Source organism: Acanthochromis polyacanthus, chromosome 17 (assembly GCF_021347895.1).
Source record: "Acanthochromis polyacanthus isolate Apoly-LR-REF ecotype Palm Island chromosome 17, KAUST_Apoly_ChrSc, whole genome shotgun sequence".
Taxonomy (NCBI): Eukaryota; Metazoa; Chordata; class Actinopteri; family Pomacentridae; genus Acanthochromis; species Acanthochromis polyacanthus.
The window spans coordinates 31331921-31353015 of record NC_067129.1 but is presented as its reverse complement, the minus strand read 5'-3'; the positions used below and the strand labels follow the sequence as shown (position 1 = coordinate 31353015).

The 21095-nt window shown below is 32.8% G+C and overlaps 1 protein-coding gene across 4 annotated transcripts in view; it reads right to left on the bottom strand.

Moving 5' to 3' along the window:
• Nucleotides 1-21095, bottom strand: part of grk6 (G protein-coupled receptor kinase 6) — an 83840-nt gene that overhangs the window by 40281 nt on the left and 22464 nt on the right. For all 4 annotated transcript variants that reach the window (XR_007937094.1, XM_051937408.1, XM_051937407.1 and 1 more), the window contains exons 3-5: nt 8434-8546; nt 3314-3391; nt 1841-1941 (exon numbers count right to left, since the gene is read on the bottom strand). Coding sequence is in view for 3 of the 4 variants with exons in the window: in XM_051937408.1 (XP_051793368.1) it covers nt 1841-1941; nt 3314-3391; nt 8434-8546 (292 nt within the window). In the remaining variant the exon portion in view is untranslated. The remainder of the gene's footprint in view (nt 1-1840; nt 1942-3313; nt 3392-8433; nt 8547-21095) is intronic.

Sequence of the window (21095 nt, the reverse complement as noted above, 5' to 3'; positions counted from 1 at the left end):
AGGTCACAGTTTGACTGATTTGATGGAATAAAAGACGAAGCTTTGGGCTGAAAACACGAAATTCAGTCTCGGATAAAGAAACACAAGCAGAGTTAAAAACAGAGCGTCCTCTGAGCTGCTTCTCACCGACACAACAAGAACAAACAGCTCCAGTTTAATTCATCGTCTGTTGATCATCGAACCCCCTGAGTCCATTTATTTCTACATCTTCTTCCACAAATAAAACGACCAAAATGAACGTCAAATCAGCATAAATCCACAGATAAAGACCTGAAGCTGCATCGCATTTAAACATCTAGAACTACAACTACTGCAGTAACTAAATTACTACAACTAAAACTACAACAAGTACAACAAATACTTTTACTTGATGTAAACGAGAAGCTCTGACCAACAGTCAAGTGAGAAAAATTCAGATTTTTAAAGTTAAATACAGGCAGCGTTTCCAAAGAGGACACAGGAGATGAGTGTCAAAACAAGTTAAAAATGTAAGTAAAAAGAAATGAAAGTATTTAAAAAGTATTAAATTATTCACTTTTTGTTTAAAATACTAGAACTTCTAAATTGTTCATGAATAGAGAAGGTAGTGGGGGCTGCACTGCGTGAAGAAAAGCAGTGTGGGTCGAATTACATTTAAATTAGATTTTTTTCATTGCAGTTCCTTACAATTTATTGTCATTTTACAGATTTTTCCAGTTCTGTATTTTTTACATGTGATGATTTCTTCTTTTACAGTGTGACGGTAAAACTACACCATTTTTTACTTTATTTAAATGTGTAAAAAATTATTATTTTTTGCTTATTTACTGTTATTTGATAGAAAAAATAAATATATTATTAAATATATTATAAAAATGCTGTTATTTTACAGAAAAAAATTACAGATATCTAGTAAAAACACGGGAAAAAGGTATTAATTTAAATGTTAAATACAAAACAAAACAAAACACTTCACCAAAACCACACATTTAAAATTTTTCATTAAGTATCAGTATTTTCACATTTTCATAAATACTAATGGATTCTTTTTACTATTGCAGTGATAAAACTACTCCATTTTATGTTTTTAAAATCGGTTAAAAATATTATCTGTCAGGCATTTATGTCTATTTTTTACACAGTTTTACTTTTTTTTATTGTTATAAAGTTATTATATTTGTTGTATTTTTGACATATTTTCTCTGGCATCCTGGAGGCCAGATTTTATCATAGTTTTTAGTTTTTACAGATTTTTTAAAACATTTTTTCTTTCTGTCCCATTTCTTATGAACAAAAACTGTTAATTCAGTTCAGTTTGAATATAAGAATCCTTTATTTTGGATAAACAGACACATTTATTGAGACTCTCTGATTCAAAACCCGTTGATTTATTCATGAAATAAGAACTTCTTTTCATAGGATGTGCGATAAACTTCATTCTTCCATCTCATCCAAAGTTTTAAATGTACAAAACTGAAAGCTAAAAGCCGAAAAGTAATTTATTTGATCGTTTGCCCTGAGCTGTGTCTGCAGGCAGAGCAGCTAATAACACAGAGGATCCTGTCAGGCCAAACTGAGGGAATAATTCTGTGTGTTTCAGCCTCTCCAGAGGGCTGAAGAGAAACATGTCGCCTCTGTCCCCGCTGGAAATTATGCCCTGGTGTCCCTGCTGTCGCCTACAGCTGATGGAAAAAATGCATGCTGGGATATTTGTTGACTCCCACGTCCGGTTCAGACAGCAGCTCCACTGAGGAAGTGACTCGGACTCAGATTAGCAACAAAGAAGGGTTGAAATTAGCGTCATAACCCCCTCAGATGACCTAAAATACTGGGAAAAAACAGTAAATAGAGCCAGTCTTACTTGGTACAGTCCTTAAAAAGCTCCTTGCAGGCGTCCTGCTGCAGACGCTCGCTGCATCCGTCCATCATGGCCTCCTCCACCTCCGACACTCGGTCCTCCGACTGCATCAAAAACAAAAATAAAAACACGTCATCCAGGTAAAACACGGTGACTCAGCTGAGACGGTAAAATCTGGATCCAGCAGGTTTGATTTCCCTCCAGACGCTGCATGTTCAGACTTGTTTTAACACAGAAACAGAATCAGAATTGGCTTTAAAATAAACAGAAAATGTAACAATAAAGTGATAAATCGAAATGAAAACACAGAAGATAAAACATAGAAACAGTGGATTTGTTTAAAATGAAGAAATATTGTTTAAAAAAACAGCCAAATATAAACCTTGCCTTAAAAAATGGTGGAATGTGACCGAAAAAATGGTAAAAATATTGGAAAATATCTGCAAAAGAATTCGATTTAAATACAATAAAATGGAATAAATTTACAGTCAAATGTTCTAAAAGATAGTTTCATATTTGTAAGAATACTGATTTTTGACATGGACATTATTTACAGTTTTTTTTAACAGTCAGCATATAAAATATGAATCTTTCTTATGTGATTTTTATGGGAAACTATGTTTCAGGAAAATCTGTAAAATGACATTAAACCACTTTAATAACAGTAAAAAACTATTAAATATTTGCATATTTTCTGTCCCTATTTTAGAAAATTTTTCTTTCAAATAACAGCAAATATCTGTAAATTTCCAATATTTTTTTTTAAATTTAAATATGTTTTAAAAAGTGTAATTTTACAGTCTGACATTGTAAAAAAATAACTTCAATTTGTAAAAATACATATATTTCATGTGGCTATTTCATTTTTATTTTTTGTATTTTTTTTTGCAGTTTTGAACTGTTTTTTTTTTTAAATTAATATGTTTTTTCCCTTTTTACACAAATCTAAAATGCATGAAACACAGAGGATTAAACATAAAAAGTGTGGGTTTGTTTAAAATGAATAAATACTGTTAAAAAAAATGGAAAAAATAAATTCTGCCTTAAAAAAATGGTAAAAATATTGGAAAATATTTATAAAATATTCATATTTAAACACAGTAAAACACAATATTTAGAGTCACATGTTTTAAAAAAAATAATTAAATATTTGTAAAAATACTGATTTATGACGTGGACATTATCTCCACTTTATCTACGATTTTTTTATTTAAATATAATAAAAAATGTGCAATTTTACAGTCTGACACTGTAAGAGAACTAACTTCCAACTTTAAAAATAGAGATTTTTCAAACAGTTTTGGCCTGGTTTTTACAGCTAACATCTAAATTGATATGATTTTCCTCTCTTTTACACAACCTTTAAAACATTAATGAAGAATAAAGGTAGGAATGATGATAGTGGAATAAAAAGTAGTGTGAAAAATGAGCATCAGTTAAATGAACGGGTAAATATTCGATGAAAGCTGCAGCTACCGTTGGGTTGAAGTATTTGTCGATGAGTTCCTGACCGCATTCCTTCCTCTTCTCATCCGGCGTCACCTCGTACTCGGCCTGAACAGAAAAAAACACACAAATCAGCACAAAATGATGAAATACAGGAGTTTAAATCTGATTAAATTTGGAGCATTTCCTGTTAAAAAAAATGGAAAAGGAAGGTTTTTTCTCAAGTCATCCAGTGATTAAATCTGCTTACTCATAGATTTACTGCAAACAGCAGTTGTTAACAGATAATTCTGCCGTTTCTAATGTAATGACATGCACACAAATCCAAGTGTAAATATTAAAGTAGGAAAACAAGTTTAAATTGTCTGATATTGGTCCCTGAATTTACCTAATAGGGGATGTTTTCATTCGGAATTAACGAAATTTGACAAAACTTTCAAAAAGATGAAAAGCAACCACAAAGAAAAGCAAAACAAACACAAAAAGAGACACACAACAACCCAAACAGATAGAAAACAAACATAAAACAGCCGCAAATAGACACAAAACAACCACAAAGAGACACAAAAAACAAAAAGAGACACAAAACAACCAGAAAGAGACTCAAAGAGACACAAAACAAAAAGAGACACAAAACAACCACAAAGACACAAAACCATCACAAAGAAACACAAAACATCTACAAATAGCTTTTTCTTTTTCAGCAAGTGATTGTAAAATAATAAAATGTTTTACTATATTCCAGGGCTGGACTCGAATATCCCGAATATCCGAATATTCGTTCGCTACGGCGGTATCCGGATATTAATTTAGGTAACCGAATATTCGCCACCCCCCCCGGTCGGACGTCACCAGGCGGAAAGAATATGCAGCGTTACTGTCTTCCCTTCGCCTTCAGCCCGCATCGGAACATCTCGTCCTGTGATCACATAAACATAAACACATATGTCTATGTGATCACCCCCTCCTCCCCCCAGATGAAAATATTCGGAGCTCGTCTCTTCCCTTCGCCTTCGGCCCACTTCGGCTCATCCCGTCGTGTTCTTCGGCTCATCTCGGCTCCTCCATTCGTGTTTCTTACCACCACCTGAATGGCCGGGTTGCTGTCGACTCTGACGTCACGCTTCACTTCGTTGCATAAACACAAGACAAGATGCTGAAGACCTCCGCTGTTTGGGAATTCTTCAGTTTAACTAAAGATTAAACGAGGGCAACATTTGGACCCGGGAGACCAGACGAACGGATCCGAATATTCGGGCCGTGTCCGCCACAAGCCCCGCCCCCCGTCGGACGTGACGGGGCAGAACGAATATCCGGATATTCGTCTTTAATAGGGCCCGAATACCCGGAGGCCAGAAACCACTATTTGGGCCAGCCCTACTATATTCAAATATGTAATAAAATGATTATTTTTCATGTATTTACTGTTATTTGATCGAAAAATTAAGTATACTATACATTGATAAATCTGTTATTTTACAAATATCTAGTAAAAATATAGAAAAAAGTATCAATTTGCATGGTAACTTAAAAAACACACAGCGTGGCTTTAAAAACAGTAAACATGAAGATACATTCAGCATGGTGAAACATCTTTCTACAGTTGTGTTGCTCTTTTAGGAAAAATAAACACATTTAAGCACCAAACATGAGAATACCATCAGAAAATCAACGGTTTTGTTTACTAAGAGGTAGAAAATCAAAAAATTTAATTTAGAAAGAAGAGAAATGAGCAAAACAAGGCAGTTTAGTGTGTTGAGGAACCACTTTTCAGGCAGATGATGGGTAAAAGGTTGTGATAAATCCCAGTTAGAGGTGAAATCGTGGTGATGACAGTGATGTTAAATTTCAGAAAACCCAATCTGAGCTCTAATTGAGGCGTCCACGCCCTCCATCCACTCGATGACCTGCAGTAAACCGAGCCTGACTGGAAAACTCCAGAGTGCTTCCCCGGCCTGTAAGCTAACGCTAAGTGACAGCGCAGACGGTTCAAATCTCATTTGGCCTCTCACGGAGCTCTCAGGCCAGACGGGAAGCGGTTGTGGGGTAAAAGAGAGCAGTAATTGGACGGCTGAAAGCTCGGGCCGAGCCGCTGAGTCAGACTGACCAGCAGAGTTTCATTAACCACCCGGCTGACCTCCTAATGCAGCTCAAGATCGGACGAATCGAGAATCACTCCAGAGTTAAAATCTTAATTCCCTTTGCTCCTCAGCGGTTTAACTCGTCTTTCCTGATGGGATTTTAAACTTAAACGAAGAATGTTTTAAAATGCGACAGCACAAACCGTGAATTTGCTTCTGGACCGGCCTGAGAAGCATCAAATTTGTACGTTTTCTTAAAGTAATCCAGTAATTAAATTTGTTTATTCATGGGTTCCCTGCAAACAGGAGCTCCTACCAGCTAATTCTGCTGTTTCTAATGTGATTACACGCAGGCAAATCCAGGCTGAAATATTTGGTTTAAAGTGGGAAAACGGCTTTAAATTGTTTTTTTAATGGTCCATGAATTTATCTAATATAAGATGTTTTAATATAAAATCAACCAAATTTGATGAAAGTTCCAAAGAGTTGTAAAACAGCCACAAAGAAAAGCAAACAACAATCAATAGAGACACAAAATTATCACGGAGATATAAAACAATAGAAAATAGAGACAAAACAACCACAAAGATACACAAAACAACAAAAAGAGACACAAAACAACCAAAAAGAGACACAAATCAACCAAAAAGAGACACAAAAAAACATAAAAAGACACACAAAACACCCACAAAGAAAAACAAAACAACTACAAAGAGACACAAAATATCCAGACGCAAAATTACCACAAAGAGAGGCAAAACAGCCACAAAGAGACACAAAACAACAAAAAACAACCTTAAAAGACACATAAAACACTCAGAAAGAAAAACAAAACAGCTGCAAAGAAACGCAAAACAACAAAAATGAGACACAAAACAACAAAAAACAACCATAAAAGACACATAAAACACTCACAAAGAAAACAAAACAGCCACAAAGAGACACAAAACAACAAAAACATAGACAAAACAACCATAAAAGACACATAAAACACTCACAAAGAAAAACAAAACAGTTGCAAAGAAACACAAAACAACCCAAAAGAGACACAAAACACCCAGAAAGAGATGCAAAACAACAAAAAAGAGACACAAATCAACCAAAAAGAGACACAAAACAACCACAAAGAAAAACAAAACAACTACAAAGAGACACAAAACATCCAGACGCAAAATTACCACAAAGAGAGGCAAAACAGCCACAAAGAGACACAAAACAACAAAAACAAGCATAAAAGACACATAAAACACTCACAAAGAAAAACAAAACAGCTGCAAAGAAACGCAAAACAACAAAAATGAGACACAAAACAATCGCAAAGAGACAAAACAGCAGCAAAGAGACGCAAAATTACCACATAGGCACAAAACAACCAAAAAAACACACAAAACAGCCGCAAAGAGATGCAAAACAAACACAGAGACACACAACAACCACAAAGAGAGGTAAAACAGCTACAAATAGACGTGCTTTCTGTTTTCTTATGAGGAAACTTTAAAAGGTGCATTCTAAACCTGATTAAACCTGACATGATTTCTTCTGCGTTCTAATAATTTTCTGATGTGGAACGACAAAATAACATGTCCCTCTAAAGGTTATCTTAGGTCCCTGAGACTGAATCACTGTGGTGGGAATAAAACAACAGCATGACTGAAACATTCCTCAAGTGAGCAGAGCGAGCAGCGATCCGTTCACCATGACACACGAGGTTAACGAAGTGTGTTTACTGACAGCAATGAGGACATTTCTGCAGCTTCTACAGTAGGAAAGTTCAGACTTCAGCCTCAGCATTCAGGTTAGAATCAAGTTTCAGGTGTTTCAGATAGAGGCAAAACAACCACAAAGAGACAAATCAACAACAAACAAATGCAAGAGAACCAAAAAGAGCCAAAAAAGAGACACAAAACAACCAAACACACACACACAAAATGACCAAAAACATACAAAACAACCAAAAAGCAGCATGAAACAGATGCAAAATGACCACAAACAGACACAAAACACAAAGAACCAAAATAACTAAAAAGAGACGCAAAATTACCACAAACACAAAACCGCAAGAAGACACGAAACAACCAAAAACAAACACAAAATGACCAAAAACCGAAAAAAATTACCAAAAGCGAAACAAAACAACTAAAGAGAAACACAAGACTCAAAGATACAAAACGGCAAAGACACAAGAATCATGATACAAAATGACCACAAAGAAACACAAGACAACCAATAAAGACAAAACAGCCAAAATGAGAAACAAATCAACCACAAAGAGATGTGAAAAAAACCACAAACACACAAAAGCATAGACTCAAAACAACCTCATGGATGCAAAACAAGTATAAAAAGAGCCAAAACAACTACAATGAGATGCAGAACTACGACAAGAACACACAAAGCCACTTCAAACAGACAGTAATGACCAAAAATATGCACAAAACAACCAAAAATGATACACAAAGCAACCACAAAAGACACAAAATGGCCTCCCAAAGACACAAAAATGCCCAAAAGAGACACAAAACTACAAAAAAATACCAAAACAGCAAAAACAAACATACACACAAAAAACCTAATAGATGCAAAACAAGTACAAAATGTCCAAAAGAGACACAAAACAACACAAAAGAGACACAAATCAACCAAAAAGAGACACAAAACAACCACAAATATACACAAAACAACCATAAAAAGACACACAAAACAACCACAAAGATACACAAAACAACCACAAAGACAGACAAAACATCCACAAAGAAACACAAAACAACCACAAACAGACACTAATGACCAAAAATATGCACAAAACAACCAAAAATGATACACAAAGCAACCACAAAGAGACACAAAACAACCACAAAGAGACACAAAACATCCACAAAAAACACAAAACAACCACAAAGAGACACAAAACCACCACAAAGAGACACAAACATCCACAAATAAACACAAAACAACCACAAAGAGACACAAAACCACCACATAGATACACAAAACAACCACAGAAACTTCCTTCGGTCTGTGTCCGCACACAACAACTGTGGCGACAACTCGGTAACACAATCTTCTCACCACAGCGTCCAGGAACTTGACGCATCGTCTCAGTTCTGGTCGAGTCTCACAGAACTGCCTGAAGAGTAACCGACCAATGGGCTGCCGCTCACACAGGCTGCTGTAGTCCTTCTCTGCAGACACACAAACACACAGCACACGGCTTTCTGATGAACTAAACATACAACAGCATCTAAAGTCCTGAAAGAACCAACAACTCTTCTGATGTCTGAAGAAACTTGAAAACCAGAGGTATGTTGGGTTTATTTGTTGGTACAGGTCAAGATTAGATACGTACAGGCACCAAAATATTGCTTCCTTGTCTATAAAAATCCAAAAATTCTGCAAAAAAATTCCGCAAATTCCTGGAAATTTGCAAAACCTTCAGGAAGAAATTTCCAATAATTCCTTAAAAGTTTTTTTTTTTCAAATCCCCCAAATTTGGCAAGAAAATTCTTGTAAATTTTTTTTTTAAAAATGAGTGAAGATCTTAAAAAAAATCCTAAAAATATCTAAAGTGATTCCATATATATCAGTAAAATGTCTAGTATTTTCTTTAAGAACATTCACAAATAAATCAATCAAAATCTAGAGATTTTCTAACGTTTCTTTTTTTTCCACCAAAAAATGTGCAAAGATTTCCCAAAAATGTTGAAAATGTGGACATCAGAAGTTTCACTGTGATTTCTTTTTTTCCCACATTTTCAAACTTTAAAACGGATCGTTTTGACCCCCTGGACGACAAAAGGGTTAATTAAATATTTTAAAACTGAAGCATGCTTACTTATCTATCAACAGTTTGTCTTTGTATAACTGCAGCCACTGACAGCTACACAGAATTTTTTAATTCTGAGGAAAACTTCAAAAAATTACAAGATTCTCTTTTGGGTCATTTTTATATGTTTTTGTGCCATTTTTGCAATTATTCTTTCATTTAAGTCTTTTTGTATAATTTTTGCATCTTTTTGTCATTTCTGTATCTTTTTGTGTAATTTTGCCTCTTTTTGTGTCATTTTTGCTTCTTTTTGTATCACTTTTGCACCTCTTTGTGTGTTTTTGTGTGTTATTATGTCATTTTTGCAACTTTTAATGTCATTTCTGTATCCTTCAATGTCATTTATGCCTCCTTTTGTGTCATTTTCACTTCTTTTTGTTTCATTTTTGTATGTTGTAGTGTCATTTTTGCCTCCTTTCTTTCCATTTTTGCAACTTTTTCACATCTTTTGCGTCATTTTTGCACCTATTTGTGTATTCTTTGTATGTTTTTGTGTCATGTTTGCAATTTTTGTGTCATTTCTTCAACTTTTAATGTTATTTTGTATCTATTTGTCATTTTTATGCCTTTTTGTGTCATTTTTGCAACTTTTTATGTCATTTTTACATCTTTTTGTGTCATTTTTACATCTTTTTGTGTCATTTTTGCAACTTTTTGTGTTTCAGTTTGTGTTTTTTTTAGATTTTGATACTAATATTTGACGACAGCAAAAAAGCTAATTCTGTTAACTCGCTGTAGTTTGTTGACTGAACTTAATTAAAACCTGAAAACTGTTATTTTTGTGCACTAAAATGCAGTTTACTCAGAAACAGAGTCACGTATTAAAAAAACTTCCACTTGTTTAAGTAGGAGCATAAAACACAAGATGGATTATTTCTGACAATAATTATCTTTAAAAACATCTTATTTATCAGCAGCTGAGTCACATTTGTGCTGGTGGAGCTTTTCTCTACAGAGTTCTGGGGTTGTTGGAGTTCATGTGTCCAGCTGTGCTTCAGGACAAAAGATTTAAAAAACAACAACAACAACCACACCAAGGAAACGTGGATTTGCATCTCGAGGGGATGCAAAGCGACGCAGGAAGCTCAAACAAATGTGAGTGATGAAGGAGCAGCGAAGAAAGAAAAGATCTGCAGAAGAGTCACAATCTCACACAGAATCCAGAAACTTCACACCGAAACATCCGGATTATACAGGAGGAGGAATAAACTGGTGATTGCAGACGAGACCAAAAAGGAAAAACGTCACAAAGAGGAAACAAAACAGTTTTACTTACAGAGAACCAACCAGTAAAAGCTCAGTGTTGATGGTAAAACCTGAGTTTTTACATTTTCAGGTCCAGTTTTTCCTCTTTTCTTTCACCTGTTCTCTCACATCTTTGACAAATATCACAGTTGTCCCATAAATGATGGAAAACCATTAATAAATACTAAAGTTTGTAGTTATGTAAGTGTAAATTAAGATTCAAATGTTAATAAATCTTTTATAAAAGGTTTTCTGCTGCTGTGTAAGAAGTTTGGTGCAAAAGGAGGATTTTCCACTACCTGGCAGCCCTTAAATTATCCTTATTAGGGGTTTATAAATGTTGTTTTATTGGTTTATTGTTGGGTTTTATTTTAGATTTACTGCTTTATTTGTTTTCTGTGTTGTATGTCTGTTCTGTTTTTAAAAAAATACTATTATAAGCTGATTTATATTAACTATGTTTTAATTATTGAATAAAGTGAGCAGCAGTTAGAAGACAAACCCTATAAATAGGACCTCGTTGGACCTCGTCATGTACGTCAAACGACTCGTCATCCATTTGTTTGTCAAATTTGAATTCCATTTCTTGTGCAAAAATTTGCATTAAAAACAGACGTCCAGCTGTGTGAGGAAGTTAAAACATTAGGAAGCAGCAGGTCTATGATCCCCACAATAACAGAAAATAAAAATAATTACCATCAACAAACAACATGTTTTTGTGTCATTTTTATTTCTTCTTGTGTCATTTTGTAGTTTTTTGTGTCTTTTGGCAACTTTTAGTGTCATTTTTATATCTTTTTGTGTCATTTTTACCTCTTTTTATGTTTTTAGATATCTTTTTGTATCATTTTAACATTGTTTTGAATCATTTTTACATCTTTTTGTATCATTTTGGCAAAGTTTTGTATCATTTTTACATCTTTTTATGTTATTTATATCTTTTTTGTGTCATTTTTATATCCTTTTATGTTTTTATATAGCTTTTTGTGTCATTTTATGTCATTCTGTATAATTTTAATATTGTTTTGAATCATTTTTGCATCTTTTTGTATCATTTTGGCAAAGTTTTGTATCATTTTTACATCTTTTTATGTTATTTTTATATAATTTTGTGTCATTTTTATGTCTTTTTGTATCATTTTAACACTGTTTTGTATCATTTTCGCATCTTTTTGTGTCCTTTTTTGCAAAGTTGTGTGTTGCAGTTTGTGTTTTTTCCAATTCTGGCACGAGAATTTCCACTTTTACTTCAACTCTGTATCAGTTCCAAATACTGGCTATCGACCTGATGACCACTAATTTGTATCAATGTGACTTTCTTATGACTTACAGCGTTCTAACTGTGTCAGAATCAGATCTTATTTTCATGTTTTCTAGTCCTGGTTGTTCTGTTTCCGCAGAGGTGCAGGACTTTAAACAGAAACAGTTTGTTGTTGTTTATTTGTTCCTCTGATGATCCAGTCTCCTCTTTGTGTCTGAATCTTCCTCTGTAAATGTATTTGGGTGGAGCGTCCCTTTAATTGTTGCTCTGATGTGATTTATTGCTTTGCTGAGTCACTTTGCTCTCGGTCAGAGATGCTTTCTGCTCACTTTTATCACACTTGGTTTTGCTGCCCTACTTGTGCCGCCTCTGTTTGCTTTATATTTTGTCCCTTTGTATCATTTTTACATCTTGTTGTGTCATTTTTGTGTCCTTAAGTGACATTTTCACATCTTTTTGTGTCATTTTTGTCTTTTTGACATTTTTACATCATCTTGTGTCATTTTTTTACTTTTACGTGTCATTTTTGTATCTTTTTGTGTAATTTTTTTTTACATCTTTTTGTCATTTTTGCAATTTCTTGCATGGTTTTCGCATCTTGTGTCATTTTTGTGTCTTTCTGTGACCTTTTTCCATCTTTTGTCTCATTTTTATATGTTTTTTTGTCACTTGTGTCATTTTTGTATTTTTATGTGTACTTTTTGCAACTTTTGTGTCATTTTGTGTCATTTTTAGGTCTATTTATGTCATTTTTGTATCTTTTTGTGTAGTTTTGTTTTTTGTGCCATTCTTCCATCTTTTTGTGTCATTCTTGCATCTTTCTGTATCATTTTTGCCTCCTTTTGTGTCATTTTTGTGTCATATAGTGTAATTTTTAAGCTTGTTGTCATTTTTCGTCTTTTTTACATCTTTTTGTGAAATTTTTGTGTCTTCTTTAACATCTTCTCGTGTCATTTCTGTATCTTTTTGTCATTTTGTATCTTTTTTTCCTTTTTTTTCATCGTTTGGTGTCATTTTTGTGTCTTTTTTGTAATTTTTTAAACCTTTTTGTCATTTTTGTGTCCTTTCGTCATTTTTGTCAGGTCCTCTGGGTGTTATGCCCCTTTTGTTTTGCTGCCATACTTGGACCATCTTTGTTTTCTGTATTTCCGTGCCTAACGAAGTGAACGGAAGCAAAAGGAGCAGAAAGAAAGCGTGACAAAAGGAATGTGTGGAATCAGGTTGTTTACTGGTGTCACTCCAATCAACCATTTCTCCTCCAAAGAGCCAAAATCAGATTCCTCACAGCTCATAAAGCCACTGGGCCGGTCCCACACCGGCCGCTCAGGCGTGAAAAACGACATCCTCGGTTGTGGGAATCTGTGGCTGTCCGGCCGTGGCTCACTGGACTTTCTCAATGGATGAGTGGAGGTGTGAGGAACATGAAAGCAGCCGTGGCACTGTGTAGAACAAGCTGTACATCAGCCCAACAAAGAGGCCTCTGTGGGCTCCACGGGCCTCCGGTGGAACGCCGATGCCACGGGTTTGAAAGCGGATCAAGGCTTCGGCTCGGTCTATTTCTAGGGCGTGGAGCGGATACTGTGAGGAGGATTTACGTTTGCAGGCCTCTGGAGGAACGCTGAGGTTCATGGAAAGAGTAAAGGGTCGAACGCTAATCAGTAGATTTTACATTATCAGGATCTTCTAAAAGGAAATTTGATCCGGTCCAAATAAAACAATAAATAAATTCCAAAATGTGTCCCACCCACAGACGATCTAACTGCTAACACACAATTTCTGCAATTTCCTTTGTGTTGCAGTTTGTTTTTTTGAAATTTTGACACTAGAATTGTCATTTTTGCATCTTTTTGTGTCTTTTTTGTGTATTTTTTTGCAATTTGTAGTCATTTTCGGATCTTTTTGTCATATTTGTAACTTTTTGTATCATTTTTGGACCTTTGTGTGTCATTTTTGCAAATTTTTGTGTAATTTCTGTGTCATTTTTACAGGTTTTACAGTCATTTTTGGATCTTTTTGTTTCATTTTTACATATTTTTTTGTCATTTTTGCATCTGTGATTTTTGCATCTTTAGGTTTTATTTTTTTTCTCTTTATATGCAATTTTTATATTTTTTGTCATTTTTGCAACTATTTTGTGTCATTTTTATATCTTTATGTGTATTTTTTGTATTTTTTGGGGTCAGTTTTATATTTTTCTCTGTACTTTTTGTGTAATTTTTGTATCTTTTTATCATTTTTGCATCTTTGTTGGTAATTACCTCCGCCAGGAGGTTATGTAATCACCGGAGTTTGTTTGTTTGTCTGTCCGTCTGTGTGTGTGTGTGTGTGTGTGTGTGTGTGTGTGTGTGTGTGTCTGTTTGTCTGTTAACAGCATAACTCAAAAAGTCATGGACGGATTTTCACCTAATTTTTACAGAATGTCCGGAAGAGCAAAAGTAACAATCGATTAGATTTTGGACGTGATCCGGATCACCGTCTGGATCCAGGAATTTTTTGAAGGTCGAGTTATGCTGTTAACAGACAAACAGACAGACAGACACACACACACACACACAGACGGACAGACAAACGGCATGGCGGAGGTATGCGCTCTCCGAGTGCTTTTCTAGTTTTTGTATGTTTTTGTGTCATTTTTACATCTTTTTGTGAATTTTTTCCGCCTTGATGTGTAATTCTGGTATCTTTTTGTGTCATTTCTATTTCTTTGTCATTTTTGTGTAATTTTTACTTGTTTTAGTGTCTCTCTTGCGTCCTTTTGAGTCATTTTTATGTGTAATTTTTGCAGCTTTTTGTGTAATTTTTTAAAACCTTGTGTCATGTTTTGCATCTTTATGTGTATTTTTTTATCTTTGGGTAATTTTGACATATTTTTGCGTCATTCTAGCGTCTTCCTTACTCATTTCTTCTGATCGTTTCTAAGCAGAAGGTTCGAGGAGCTGCTTTTCTGCTGGATCGAGTTTCTCTAATGGCTTGTTATGAGGAGAAATCCATCAGATGCTTTCGGTTCTGCAGACAACGTGTGTTTCCTGAGTCTAAGCGTCTTAGAAACACTTTCTCTTTGTTGTTTTGAGTCGTTTCTGCCAGATTTATCTCCGTAACCTTTTCACATAAAGCACATGTTTGAGTTCCGTTAACTGGAGAGCAGATGTTTGTTTCCAGTCAGAAGACTTCTCTGGTGATAAACATCTACAACCTGCCCTTTAAAACTCAGTTATATGTTTAATATGTGTGTAGGTAAGATTTAACCGTCCCAACTCCAAAGCAGGCACCGTAAATTCTACTAAAAACACTAAAATGAATAAATCTATGAGCCAGAAACACAAAAAAAAATCTACTTTCTAACCAAACTTTCATTTCTAAAGCGGTGTTCTGTCAGAAAAATGAACCAAATGTGAGCTTCAAATTGTGATATTTCATCAAAATTAATGAGTTCTGCATGTCTTTAAAAACACAGTAAAAAAACAACAACAAGCAAACCAGATTCTGGAAAACAATAAATATTTTGTGTTCCTCAGTGCAACAAAAAAGCCTCGACTGACTCAGCTGTTAACAACAGTCACAAGACAAAAAATGTTGATTTTTTTCATTAAAATTTTAAAAATATATATTTTCAGATGTTTTTGTGTAATTTTTACAATTTTTTGCAACTTTTTGTGTCATCTTTGTATCTTTTTTGTCATTTTTACACTGTTTTGTGTCTTTTTTGTGTCATTTTTGCCTAATTTTTGTATTTTTTGTGTCATTTTTGTATCCTTTGTGTATTTCTTGCAACTTTTTGTGTCATTTTTACATCTTTGTGTGTCATTTTTGCCTGCTTTTGTGTAATTTTTTACATATGTTTGTGTCATTTTTGCTTCTTTGTATGTACTTTTTTTAAACATATTTTGGGTACTTTTTGTGTCTGTGTCATTTTTACATATTTTTTAAACATATCTTTGTATATTTTTTTGCAACTTTTTGTGTCAGTTTTGTGTCATTTTTGTGTCTTCTGTGTCATTTTTGTCTCCTTGTGTCTTTTTTTTACATTCTTTCATTTCTTTTTGTGTCATTCTTGTATCTTTTTTTGTCTGTGTCATTTGTACGTTTTTTTTTACATATTTCTGTGTAATTTTTGCTCCCTTTTGTGTCATATTTGCAACTTTTTGTGTAACATTTGTACCTTTCTGTACCATTTTTGTGTCTTTTTGTGTCATTTTTTGTGTCTTTGCGTGTCTGACTTCTCTCCCCATCTTTGTGTTCTGTTTCCATGGAGGTACAGGATTTTATCATGCAGTGAAAAATGAGCGAACAGAGGTTTAATAAATTAGAAAATCATCAGTAAAACCATTTAGTAGATCCGTTTTGTGCTTCAGCAAAATCTGATGGGTTTTATTTATGTTTAGAGAAACTGGACTTCACCACAGTGCTGAGAAAAGAGGATAAAGACCTCAGACTAACAGTGAAGCAGCTAAATATAAAATACTAAAAGAAGAAAACCCCAAAGAGAAAGTGAGAGCTGCTGCTGAAAACGCATTTTTCTTGATATTTTTCTCATAACGTTGGACTGAAAGCGGAAACGTTGAAGACTGTTGAGCAACAGGGAAGCGCTGCAGTAAAACGTGATCATACGAGAATCAGGACACGAGACGAAAACGTGTTTCTGACAAACAAGGAAGCCGACGGTTTCCTCAGTCTGTTTCTCAAGCCTTTCTTCCTCCCACTCACCTCCTGCTGCTGCCGGTTAAACTGTAAAATTAAAAAAAAAACTACGTCTTTATGTCTAATTTCATGAACAGTTTGCTGTTGTTTCACAATGTTCAACGTTTTGTTCAAGATAAAATCCAGTAAAAACAGAAAAAAAATATTAATTTACGTATTGAAGCTTAAAAGAAAAACAGGTCAAAACCATAAAAAATATCAAAAATATTCTTTTACAGACGTTTGCTGTTATTTAAAAGAAAAAAATCTGAACATTAACGAGTGAAAAATAGTGAATTTTTGCAGATTTGTCAGTGTGGGTATTTTACAGAAAATATTGACTGAAATTACAAAAAAAATTCAAATACAAAATTTTTTCAGTGATGTTTGACTAAAAAATTTAAATTACAGTTTTTCTGTATGGAAAACTACTATGACATATGATAATGTACACTTTTTTTTACTTTTTTAAAAGAAAAATTATGTAAATTAAGACTCATGATCTGTGTTTTTACAGATTTTGTTAAATTGCAGAGATAATAAAAACATTAATTTACACGTTAAACATAAAAAGTTGTGAATATCAAATATTTAGTTTTTTACAACAATTAACTGTAAAATTACACAATTTTTACTTTATTTAAAAGAGCAAAAATCATAATTTTACAGATTATTTGTCATTATTTGTTTTAAAAAGGAAGAAAAACTGTAAATAATTATTGTTAGTTTACAGATTTAAAAGATGTTAAATGTTAAATTGTCAATTTAGAAATAACTGTAAAAAATGTGCAGCTGTATTTTTAAAAGCATTAATTTGTTGTTTTTTATACTAAATATATATTAACCACCTTTATTTCACAGATATTTGTCGCTATTTTCATGATTTTTTGCATTTTCTAGTTTTTTAAAACATTTTTCTGCCACCTTTGCGGCCAGATTTTCTTTATTATTATTATTATTATTTAGCTTGTTTTTTTTCTACAGTCCATCAGCAGATATTGATCAGGGGATGAATCGTTGTTTTCCGTGACATTTCTTGTTTATCTGATCATCTCTCACTTTACTTTCGTTTCTCCTTCATCGGCTCTTTTTAGTTATTTCCTGTAATCGTCCACTGCTTCATGAAAAACTTCATTTAATCTGCTTCAGTCACAGAACTGAATCCACATTTTAGAGTTTTTCCGGACCAGGGGTGTCCAACATGAGGCCCGTGGGCCAAAACCGGCCCTCCAGAGGGTCCAATCCGGTCCTCAAAGTGTGAAAATTACAGAGAAGACTTTAACTGCAGATTGTAAATTCGTAAAACTATACATTTAAAATCATTTCTTAAGTTGTCATGAAGAACACTAGATTGTTCAATGTTCTTTTGTTGTTTTGTGTCTCGTTTTTATAAAATTGTGTCGTTTTGTTTCTCACTTTTGTCATTCTTTGTCTTGTTTTTGTATTTTTTTTCCACTGTTTTGTCACTTTATAACTTTTTTGTCTTTTTTTGTTTTGTTTCGTGTCATTTGTCTCATTTTTTCTTATTTTGTTTCTCGTTTTTGTCCTTTTGTGTCTTGTTTTTGTCATATTTTGTCTTGTTTTTGTTGTTTTTTGTCGTTGCTTTTCTCATTTTTGTTGTTTTGTTGTTCTTTTTTGTCGCGCTTGTGTTGTTTATTTACTTTTTGTCACTTTGTTTCTCACTTTTGTCATTCTTTGTCTTGTTTTTGTATTTTTTTTCCATCGTTTTGTCGCTTTCTAACTTTTTTGTCTAATTTTTTTCTTGTTTTGCTTTGTTTCGTGTCACTTGTCTCATGTTTTTGTCATTTTGTTTCTCTTTTTTTCCTCCTTTGTGTCTCATTTTTGTAATATTTTGTCTTGTTTTAGTTGTTTTTTCTTTTTTTTAATGTAAAATACTAAATCATCCATTAAGCTGAGACTTAATGTTTTGTGTCTTTGTAGACACTCTGTGGTCTGTAGGTTGTAACGTGTAAATGATAAACTGAGGCTGAATGTTGTTGAAATTGAATTTATTTTTCTTCAGAAATTTCAGGTTGTTCATGTAAAAAGATGATTCCTTGAATGTGAACATTTTTGCACTAAAACAAAGGAAACACGTGGAGTTGTGGTTATTTTCTGGGTAATTTTGTTGTGATTTTATGTTTTTATTGGTCTCTGGAGGTCAAACTGGGCTGAATGTGGAACCTGAACCAGAATGAGTTTAGAGCATCTGAGGAAGCAGCAGAAATGAGGAAAACCAGATGAACAGATCATTTCAGCAGCAGAAAGGAGAGAAAAGTCCCGCTGTTTATTGTCTTTGAAAAGCATCACCACAGTGAAGTCCTGTTCCTCGTGCTTCCTCTAAGTCCTCGATAGTTTCTCAGCCTTTCATAAGACGGTTACGTAACTCTGTTTAAACTCTAATAAAGTTAAAGGAACTCCGTGGTAAAGACAGAAGGACCCTCGTCTGATTCTCAAATGACACATAAAACCCTCCAGCTGCTTATTTACTGGTTTATTTGAGAATACTGTTTATTTCCTAGCAAACGTTAGCATTAGCTCCAGAGTTTAAAAAGAATAATTTCACATTTACACTTAGTTTCTCTGCTCTGGTTGAATTAAACATCAATAAATTCAGCTTCTACTTATTATTTCAGAGTCTTATAATGGTTTATAAACCTCGTAAATCACTAAAGTGAAGCTAATCTAACTGTTAGTTTTAGATGGTAACATTTAATGGTTCAATTATTGTTGTTAATCAGGAAAATAATCCAAATAATCCCCCTGTAAATAATATAAATTATTAGCTACAGACCTGATTTCATGACGTGGATACTCAAATGTTCTGGAAATAAATTTTCAATCATAAACCACAATTTATTTCATCGTTACGTTAAATAAAGCTTCCATTCCTTCCATTCCTTTTAATTTGTTTTCTGTATTTAAATAATATTATCTTACAAATATTTACTGCTATTTTCACTGTTATTTTTACAGTTTTCTGGCATTTTTAAGACACTTTCTTGGCATTATTGCTGCCAAATTTTCATTGTACATTAAAATAAACTTTTTTTAAATTAGGAGATAAATTCAATTAATTTTCCGTTTTTTTAAAACAATATTTGACAGTAACATTCTATATTTTTTCCCTGTATTTAAATCAGAAAAAATAAATATACAAGTAAAATTTAAAAAAATATATTTACAGATGTTAGTTGATAGAAACAAAATATAGAAAATATAGAAAATACATAATATAGTTATTTTACAGATTTTGCCTGCTTTGGTAAATTATAAATAATATAACGGTAAAATTACATACAAAAAAATGATAATTTACATGTTGACTGCAAAAAAGAAACTGAAATTGCAAACAATATTCACATTAAATATATAACAAAATAATTTTTAAAAAAGAACATAAAAATATTACTATTTTACAGCTATTTGCCGTTATTTTTTACTGTGTTTAAACTGTAATTGGTCGTTTTTAAGACACGCTTTTGGCACCTTTGCTGCCACATTTTCATCGTACGTTAAAATAAACTGTTCCATATTTTCATTAAGAGATAAATGATGGTAATTTGCTCTTATTTTAAAATATCTGACAGTAAAATTACACTATTTTCCCTCGATTTAAATCAGCAAAAAATTAAATTAAATTAAATTAAAAATCCAGACGTTACTTGACAGAGATCATATGGATATTAAGGATTAAAAAAAGGTAAATAAAATAAAATATTATTTTACAGATTTTGACTATTTTGGTCAATTACAGATAATATAATAATCATAAAATCACAGAAAAAAAATATTAATTTACAAGTTGACTGTAAAAAAAGAGGCAAAAATTATAATGTCCACATTAAATATATTATAAAAATAAAATAATAAAATATAAAAAGATTATTGTCCTACAGATATTTGCTGTTATTTTCCTTGAATTTTACAGTTTTCTGCCATTTTTAAGACTTTTCTTGGGCACCTTTGCTGCGAGATTTTCATTATTTTTTTCTTCTGTATTTAAATCAACAAATAATAAATAAATCATTTCTTGGTGTTATCTGACAGAAAAAAATGTGTATTAAAGAATGAAAAAAAGGTAAATAATTTTTAGAAAATGTTTTTTTTACAGATTTTGCCTATTTTTGACAAATTATAGATAATATAATATCATAAAACCACAGAAAGAATTATTAGATTACACACTGAATGTAAAAAATAAAGAATCTGAAATGATAAATAATGTCCACATGAAATTTATTACAAAAATAATATTATTTTACAAATATTTACTGTTATTTTCCCTGATTTTTACAGCTTTCTGCCATTTTTAAGACTCTTTTTTGGCACCTTTGCTGCCAGATTTTCATAAAAAATAAAAATAAACTGTTAAAGCTTTTCATTAAAAGATAAATTATAGTAATTTGCTCTTTTTATAACAACTTTTACAGGTAAATTACACATTTTTTAATTTTACAGTCAACTATTGCAAATGAACAAATTACTATTTTTTTTAAAAAAATACAGATTTTTAATGTGAACTTTATGTAAAACTTTGTTGTTTTTTGTTTACAGTCAAGATGTTAATATTTTTTATGTGATTTTATAATGATTTTATTGTCTGTGATTCACCAAAACAGGCAATACAATAGTTTAAAAAAATCATTTACCCTTTTTCAATCCTTAATTTATGTATTTTATCTGTCAGGTAACATCTGTATTTAGTTTTAGTTTTATTGAAAA